The sequence below is a fragment of the Phycodurus eques genome, chromosome 12 (genome assembly GCF_024500275.1).
Source record: "Phycodurus eques isolate BA_2022a chromosome 12, UOR_Pequ_1.1, whole genome shotgun sequence".
Lineage (NCBI taxonomy): Eukaryota > Metazoa > Chordata > Actinopteri > Syngnathiformes > Syngnathidae > Phycodurus > Phycodurus eques.
Window position 1 is genome coordinate 1,126,318 of NC_084536.1, and position 9,296 is coordinate 1,135,613.

Genomic DNA, 9,296 nt, shown 5'->3' on the forward strand with positions numbered 1-9,296 from the left:
TATGAGCGAGGAGGGGCGTTCACGGCCCCCGCTGACAGACTGCGGCTGCACGGCTGGCACCGGCAGGGCGTGGGCTGGGGGGCAGGGGGTGTTACTTCGATGGAAGCAGCCGACCACTGCTCACGTAGCACCCCGAACGACACTTCTCCGGCCGGTAAATTGGACATTTACCGAGAATGGTCACCTGGACGCTGTGCTAACCGGCGCGCACTCGAACGCACCACCGCCGCTCCGGCAGACATGCGTTAAGTAGCAACTGGCGCTTCCTCCTGCTCTTTCGGTCCTTCCACCTGTGCTCTACATGGATGTCGTCACATTTGCACTCAAGTGATTTTGAAGATGGCGGGATGCTCATCGGAGCCGCTTTGTCAGCCGTGCGTCTACCACGAGGCGTTTAAAGGTGAGTCAACGCTAGCTTTTTTTTTTTTTTTTTTTTTTAATGCTCCATTGACTGTATTGATGCATATTGTTTGGCGTGCGTGTGCGCGTGTGTGTGCGCGCGCGCGCTTAGTGGAGCTTCAGGTGAAGAGACCCCTGATGCCGCTCCGCCTGAGTCCAGACCAGGTGGCTGTGGAGATGCTGTGCCTCTGTGGGCAGCTGGACCTCCTCATCAGGGCGCAGATGCAGGAGGTAGAGCCGCGCTCACCCGAGCGTCCCTGAACGCAGCATTGTTGACATAGCTACAGTACTCTACTGTAAACCCAACCTACGCAGAGATAATGCTCGCTTCCGAGGTATTCATGTACTGTAACAGTAGGATATATTTACAGAATGTGCTTATAATTGGCAGCGTGAAGTGTACGACTGTGTTTTATCACGCTTTGAGCTGTACCTAATCGTTTGGTGAGCATATTTATTTACTTTAGAGCGATACAAAACATTCAAAATGAGCTATTGCAGCCTCAGTGTCAACCCATGCCAATTATATAAAAGCATTTATGTACCGGTACTGTATTGTACCTACAGGCAATTTCTCATGCGTTACATTTGAACATTCTTCTCTTTTACAGTCATAAAAAGAAGTTAACCACTGATTGATAGATTAGATAGATACATACTTTAATCCCCCACAGGGGAAACTGACTCATGATACACATACTGTTAATAAGTGTCAAAATATAAATGTTAAAAATGAGCTAAACTTGGATAACTAGTTTTGAAATCAGAAGCTGGTAAGTCATTGTTCAACTATTGTTCCGTTTATTTTAAAAGGGGGATTAGTCGATTTTTTTTGTAACATCTCAACATTATTATATAAAAGTCAAGAAAATGTGCAATTTTGCTAGACATGAAGTCAATGCACATGATTTGCTTTCACGGCCACATCACATGATTGTGGGGGGGGGGGGCGACTCTAGCCCCCAGGCCTCGAGTATGACACCAGTGCTCCGACCAATAAACATGATGCAAAAGTACTGCCTCATCTGTCAAATTTATGAAAATTCTTAATTTTCCTACATGTAAAAACTTAATGACTGTTAATATTAAGAACGCGTTGGAACTTTACCGGATTGTGTGACTTTAGGTGTATTTTCCCAAGAGGTTTGTTCAAACTGAATTATTGCACAGATATACAACGTCCCAACTCCAATGAAGTTGGGACGTTGTGTTGAACATAAATAAAAACAGAATACAAAGATTTGCAAATCATGTTCAACCTATATTTAATTGAATACACTACAAAGACAAGACATTTAATGTTCAAACAGATCGTTATTAGCAAATAATCATGAACCTAGAAGTTTATGGCTGCAACTCGTTCCAAAAAAGCTGGGACAGGGTCACGTTTACCACTGTGTTGCATCACCTTTTCTTTTCACAACATTCAATAAACGTTTGGGAACGGAGGACACGAATTGTTGAAGCTTTGTAGGTGGAAATCTTTCCCATTCTCGCTCGATGTACAGCTTCAGCCGTTCAACGGTCCGGGGTCTCCGTTGTCGTATTTTACGCTTCATAATGCGCCGCGCATTTCCAATGGGAGACGGGTCTGGACTGCAGGCGGGCCAGTCAAGTACCCGCACTCTTTTACTACGAAGCCACGCTGTTGTAACACGTGCAGAATGTGGTTTGGCATTGTCTTGCTGAAATAAGCAGGGGCATCCATGAAAAAGATGTCGCTTGGATGGCAGCGTATTGTTTCTCCAAAACCTGTATGTACCTTTCGGCATGAATGGTGCCTTCACAGATGTGTAAGTTCCCCATGCCATTGGCACGAACACAGCCCCATAACATCACATATGCTGGCTTTGGAACTTTGCGTCCATAACAGTCCGGATGGTTCTTTTCCTCTTTGGCCCGGAGGACTCGACGTCCACCATTTCCAAAAACAATTTGAAATGTGGACTCGTCGGACCACAGAACACTTTTCTACTTTGCGTCGGTCCATCTTAGATGAGCTCGGGCCCAGAGAACCCGGCGGCGTTTCTGGGGGTTGTTGATAAATGGCTTTTGCTTTGCATAGCAGAGTTTCAAGTTGCACTTACGGATGTAGCGCCGAACTGTATTTACTGACATTGGTTTTCTGAAGTGTTCCTGAGCCCGAGCGGTGATATCCTTTACACATCGATGTCGGTTTTTGATGCGGTGCCGAATGCGTGATCGAAGGTCACGGCCATTCGATGTCGGTTTTCGGCCTTGCCGCTTACGTGCAGTGATTTCTCCAGATTTTCTGAACCTTTTGATGATATTATGGACCGTAGATGATGAAATCCCTAAATTCCTTGCAATTGTACGTAGAGGAACATTGTCCTTAAACTGTTGGACTATTTTCTCCCGCACTTGTTCACAAAGAGGTGAACCTCGCCCCATATTTGCTTGTGAATGACTGACCAATTCAGGGAAGCTCCTTTTCTAGCCAATCATGGCACCCGCCTGTTCCCAATGAGCCTGTTCACCTGTGGGATGTTCCAAACAGGTGTTTGATGAGCATTCCTCAACTTTCTCACTCTTTTTTTGCCACCCAGCTGTCCCAGCTTTTTTGGAACGTGTTGGAGCCATACAATTCTAAGTTCATGATTATTTGCTAAAAACAATCAAGTTGACCAGTTTGAACATGAAATATCTTGTCTTTGCAGTGTATTCAATTAAATATAGGTCGAACATGATTTGCAAATCATTCTATTCTATTTGTATTTATGTTTAACACAACGTCCCAACTTTATTGGAATTGGGATTGTATTTTGTATTCAAACACCAATCTGTAAATGTCGATCAGAAGGTGAAGGTGTACCTAATGAAGTGTCCACATCACATGTTGCATTCACGCTTACGGTACACACAAAGACTGTTTTTCATTGCTGTTGCAGTTCCAGGAACAGTTGAGACAAGGCTGTAGTCCAGAGGAATCTGACACCTTCCAGGCTCACGGTTAGCCTCAACAACATATTGGACAGTATTTATGAATATTGTTTTGTAGTATTTCAATGTACCTGCTCCCATCTTCCAGGATCCGAGATTCTCGACCAGATGCTGCAGTGCCTTGAACATCTACCAAAGCCGATGCCACAGCTGGAGGTAAAACATCTCACGCTCAGCTGTACGTCAGCGCTGGGCAGACTTTTCTGCTTGATTAGGTCAGTGATTATCTAAGTGCGGTATGTGTACCACTAGTGGTGCACTGGCGCTCTCTAGTGGTACATGACAGAATCACTAAATGTTCAAACTGTGCATAATGTTACAGTGGCTTAAATTTGGAAGTATGGGTTTTAATGGTCCATATGTCATAAGTTGATTTAATGTATTTTTTTTTGGTTCAAGAAAATGAAACTGGCAGTCATTTCCCATAATATCAATACATTTTGGAAGCATTTGCTCAATTACGAATTGCACTTGGAACGCCTCCTTTTCATCGCCAAAATCGACACGCCCTCATGTGTTGTTGTGACCAAATTCACTGCATAGCTGCTGTGGAAAAAGGAATGTACTATACTATAAAGAGGCAGTATTACTCATATTTTATATATTGTAGCTGTTGGGTGGAATCCCCTCCATCACCAAAATGACAACATTTTAGGAAATCCCCCAAAAAATGCTCGACTCTCCGAACACCGCTTGCTTCAAGTTGATATTATACCTGATATTGCTGTCGCACACACACATCAAAATTATGTTCAATTGCTAATTTAACATGTTGAAAAATGGCTATTTTATTAGGGTGTCATTGATGCAAATGATACAAAAATGGCGGGCGAGTGCCACATCCTTGCAACAAATAAGATCACGTTAGTGCTCAGTGGTCCGGATTAAAGAACAGAGCACAGCGACCGTACGTGGCCCGTGTGACAGTGCTCATCCCTGCTGCAGATCCTGTGAGTGGAAAACAAAATGTGGGGGGAAAAAAAAACAGTCTCCATGTTGCCTGTGTAGGACTACCTGGACATGGTGGGGCTGTCAGCCATGTTTCCACGTGTGGAGGTGTTCCTCATTCAAGGCAGCCCGGTGGACATGCTGGAGAGGCCGCCGATGGACGGTAAGGTTTCGTCGCCGCAGCCGCAAAACCTGCTCGACGACGTACATACGATTGACGCGCGTGAAAGATCCCCTGCGCTCTACTCTTTTACTCGCACCTCCTCAATTTGTTTGGATTTCAAAACCATTTGTCTCATGTCGTCATCACAAACTGTTTGTGCGGGCGGCGTGGCGCAGAGGGTAAGCGTGCGCCCTGCAACCGGAGGGTCGAGCGCAGGTCGTCGTCACGTCCCTGGACCGGACGCTTAACCCAAACGGCGTCACTGCAGGCTGACGTTTCCTTTGCAGACTATTTCTCGCACATCGCCAAAGTGAATCAGCTGCTGGTGCTGAGTCAGCAGCTGGAGGAGGACGTCAGGCACCTGGGAAGTCACAAGTACATCGCCCACCAGCTCTCCGTGATATACGTAAGATCTCTTGCTTGCCTTTACTTTAAAGCGGCTTGCTGTTGATTAAAAGCGACTTTTTCCATTTTCGGGGCAGCAAGTAGTCAGCTCCTTCCGAGGCGTCGACATCTTCTCCGAGACGAAGAAGGACATCGAGGCCAACTTCAAGCAGATGAAAGAATCTCTGGTGCAAGACGAAGGCTTCGGGCACCAACCTCAGCTGGCTGCTCGTTACATCCACTGGTGAGTTCAAGTGTATCCTGTAAAACAAAGGCACGGAATGTTTCAGGGCTCCTCGGAGGGTCATAGCATCTAAATGTACAGAAATATAGGATGCAACAATTAAACGCATGTTTCTTATAAATTATGAGCCTTTTAGGCTTTTTCAGATTTGATTTTGCCTGATCACAACCGTGTATATTTACATTAAGATATTTGCATTACTACACACACACACACACACACACACACACACGTATATTTTGTACAATCAATCTTTTTTTTTTTTTTGTTCTCCTCCAATAATGAAATTTGCACTGGACAGTGCCCAGCACACTAGAAATATATTTGTGTAGTAACTACTGTGTAGTTCATCATTCTTCATCACGACTGTCCTCACAATCGGACTCAACCTGTTCAACGGCTCCACGTAGCTCTGCAAGCATTCAGGTTGGCATACGCTGTACGGTACCTGCGGTCAGTGTTGGGAAGAAGAGGACTTGGTCACAATTCCAAGTTACCCTGTTGAAAATGTCATAGTCGTGGAACTATTTCAATGACTTTCACAAAGTAATGGAACGGATTTCATTTGTATTGACTTTTCTTCATTTTGACCGACTGCATCAACAGGACCCTTGGATGTTCCCTCGAAAAAAAAAAAAGAATTTACAAACAATAGATCATTATTTTGGAAAGAATACATACAGTATTTGTTCTTTACATCAATAATAAACAGATAAGGGAGGGTGGATGGTTGTTTGTTTCTATGTGCCCTGCGATTGGCCGGTGACCGGTTCAGGGCGTACCCCGCCTCTCGCCCGAAGATAGCTGGGATAGGCCGCGGCACGCCCGCGACCCGCGTGAGGAGAAGCGGTAAAGAAAATGGATGGATGGATACGATTGGCCGGCATTACAATTAACATGGCAACGCATCAAGGCTTAAATCTGATTGGACCAATAAAGCGAACCTCCACATAGACGTAGTGGAAGCAGTGCAGCCAAGAGAAACACTACAAAATGAAGAGAATAGAGTTTTAGGAATAAATCAATGTCATTTCATGGAATAAATAATAGTATTTACGTTGCGGTCAGTGCTCCTGATGTGTTTAGACCAGCGACCGACCGAGGCCTTCCCGGTTGCTGGCCCTGACGGCTCACCACCGCTGCTTAATCTGCATTTTGTTGCCTTTTACAAATTGTCACATGTGAAATGACAATAAAGTTGAATCTAATCTAATCTAATCCCATCCAATCCGGTCTGACGACATTTATGATTCCATCTGCAGGGTACTCGACGTCACTCACGAGCTGACGTCGGCGGTTTTGTCGCTACCGGACGAGCTGACCGACGACCTCGACCAGGCCGTGACCTTCATGTCCCAGTTTGTGACCACCGCCCCACCCAGTGGGATACATTCTTAAAGTAAAAAAAAAAACACCCCAAAAAACTCACACGGTGCTACGCCATTTGACTGGACAGTGGGATTATAAAATCCACTTAATTTGTCCACATTTTTGCAAGGGTTCGTCTGAATCTTGGCCCGGTTGTCACTCCTGTTACGAACGTTTTTTATAGCTGTGATAATAAATTGAAACGCGATGGACGGCTTGTCATGTTTGCGATTATTACTCCCTTTTCACGCACGCGGCGGCCGCCGCCAAGTCGAGAGCTACGTAATAAAGTGAAACCACAACTCTTCAAGCCACACGGCATTTCTGTCTCTCGGTTGTTTCGGGGTTTGAGTGTGGCCTCCTCCAGGCTGACGACGGTCCCGAGGCTACAGCTACATCTCAATCAACTGGAATATATTTTTTCTAATCCAGTGAGATGTATCTTTCATGTATCTCCGCAACTGTGGGACGAGTTGGCCGGCCGCGGCCGTCTTTTCTTCTGCGGAGGGCGGGACCATCGGTTTCCCGCAAACACCCGGTCCTGTTGCAACTCGACCGGGTTGACACCTCTCTACCGCTCTGGCACTTTTCTACCGTTTTTCCACCTCTCTACCGCTCTGCCACCTCTAGACTGCTCTACCACCTCTCTACTGCTTTTCCACCCCTCTACCGCTCTGCCACCTCTACCGCTTTTCCACCTCTCTCCCGCTCTGCCACCTTTCTACCGTTTTCCACCTTTCTACCCTTTTTCCACCTCTCTACTCTACAAGCTAAAAGAGCGAATCATTTCATAAACTGATTCGGTTCAGTTCGGTCACTAAAAAGATTCGCTTTGACATCTGTGGTCACGAAGTCCTTTGAACGTCTCGTGCTGGACCACCTCAAGAGTGTCACAGGTCCCCTGCCGGACCCCCTGCAGTTTGCCTACCAAGCGAACAGGTCTGCGGATGATGCGGTCAACATGGGACTGCACTTCATCCTAGAACACCTCGACAGTGCAGGGACCTACGCGAGGATCCTGTTCGTGGACTTCAGCTCAGCGTTGAACACCATCATCCCTGAACTCCTTTCCTCCAAGCTTCTCCAGCTCAGCGTCTCACCTGCCATCTGCCATTTACAGCTTTCTGACGGGCAGGACCCAGCAGGTCAGGCTGGGGGAGGCCACCTCATCCGCACGCAGCATCAGCACCGGGGCGCCCCAAGGTCGTGTCCTCTCTCCGCCGCTCTTCTCTCTCTACACGAACGACCGCACCTCAGCGAACCCGACTGTCAAACTCCTGAAGTTTGCAGATGACACCGCTGTCATCGGCCTCATCGAGGACGGTGACGAGTCTGCATATCGACGGGAAGCGGAGCGGCCGGAGCTGCGGTGCGGCCGACGCGACCCGGAGCCGAACACGCTCGAGACTGTAGAGATGATCGTGGACTTCAGGAGGCGTCCTTCGCCACGGCTGCCCCTCACGTTGTCCGGCCGCCTCGTGTCAACCGTCGAGACCTTCGAGTTCCTGGGAATTACAATCTCTCAGGACCTGAAGTGGGCGACCGACATCGACTCCGTCCTCAAAAAGGCCCAGCAGAGGACGTACTTCCTGCGGCTTCTGAGAAAGCACGGCCTGCCACCGGAGCCGCTGAGACGGTTCTACACAGCGGTCATCGAATCGGTCCTGTGTTCTTCCATCGCAGTCTGGTTCGGTGCCTCTACAAAAAAGGACAAACTCCGACTGCGACGGACAATCAAAACTGCTGAAAGGATTGTCGGTACCCCCCTACCCACCATTGAGGACTTGCACGCTGCAAGAACTAAGACAAGGGCGTGCAAAATCCTCTCGGACCCTCCGCATCCCGGTCACCACCTCTTCCAGCTACATCCCTCAGGTAAGCGCTACCGATCCATGCAAACTAGAACTAGTAGACATTCCAACAGCTTCTTCCCTCTTGCGATCAACTTCTTAAACACCTAACCTATAATTCCATTACAATAAAATGGCAATTTTTTGACTTGAGTTCGTTGTCACATTTCTGTGGGGCCAATTATGTATGACTCGTGCGTGCACTCACTGTAGTTGTCTCGCCACGCCGCACTATTTGCATATACTGGCCACTCATGCCAGAGTAGCATCTGCTCCATTTGCACACGGATTGAGGAGTATCTGTAACATTTGCACGACCGACATTGTCCCAGATGATCGCACTACTCGTCACTTTAAACCGCATACACGCCTTGAAGTCTCGGCACCCTTTGCACAACGGTCATTGCACCGGACTATTGCAATATGAGTCATTCGAACTGCTCTAAGTGCTCGAGGACTCTGCATCTTTTTGCACAATTGTTTTTTGTCAATGTCTTTATGTCTCCAAAGTGTTCTGTAAATTGACTGTCTGTCGTACTCGAGCGGCTCCAACGACCGGAGACAAATTCCTTGTGTGTTTTGGACATACTTGGCAAATAAAGATGATTCTGATTCTGATTCTTCTGAACGAAACGTTTCGCGAACGTAACAACACTAGAAACCAGTCGCAAAACGACTGCATGTGCCAGCCACCACGGCAACCTGCACACCATCACCGACTCATTTCGGCCGCTCCGAACACACCTTCATACACGGTTTTCAATCTAATCTAATCTAATCTAATCTAATCTAATCTAATCTAATTTTATCTATCTATCTATCTATCTATCTATCTATCTATCTATCTATCTATCTATCTATCTCTAAAACATTAATGGAAGTCATTTTAGTAATTAAAAAATTTTTTTTGATAGCTGGAATCCCCACGGAAGTCATGAATGGAAAGGGAGCACCAAAATAACACTCTTTTCAATGTTAC

The 9,296-nt window shown here is 46.7% G+C and overlaps 1 protein-coding gene across 1 annotated transcript; it reads left to right on the top strand.

Moving 5' to 3' along the window:
* The first annotated feature begins 37 nt into the window (after positions 1 to 37).
* si:ch211-218d20.15 (uncharacterized) lies at positions 38 to 6,775 on the top strand. Its single transcript, XM_061692897.1, has 8 exons — positions 38 to 400; positions 512 to 630; positions 3,309 to 3,369; positions 3,449 to 3,516; positions 4,369 to 4,471; positions 4,759 to 4,877; positions 4,954 to 5,099; positions 6,362 to 6,775. Exons 1-8 carry the CDS (start codon positions 340 to 342, stop codon positions 6,495 to 6,497), a joined length of 813 nt encoding a protein of 270 aa, XP_061548881.1. The 5' UTR covers positions 38 to 339; the 3' UTR covers positions 6,498 to 6,775.
* Positions 6,776 to 9,296: the final 2,521 nt, after the last annotated feature.

Excerpts from the sequence above, each read along its gene's own strand:
- si:ch211-218d20.15 (XM_061692897.1), top strand. The coding sequence starts at position 340 with ATGGCGGGATGCTCATCGGAGCCGCTTTGTCAGCCGTGCGTCTACCAC. Across the intron at positions 3,517-4,368 it reads AGCCGATGCCACAGCTGGAG|GACTACCTGGACATGGTGGG; the intron begins GTAAAACATCTC and ends TTGCCTGTGTAG. Across the intron at positions 4,472-4,758 it reads GGAGAGGCCGCCGATGGACG|ACTATTTCTCGCACATCGCC; the intron begins GTAAGGTTTCGT and ends TTTCCTTTGCAG.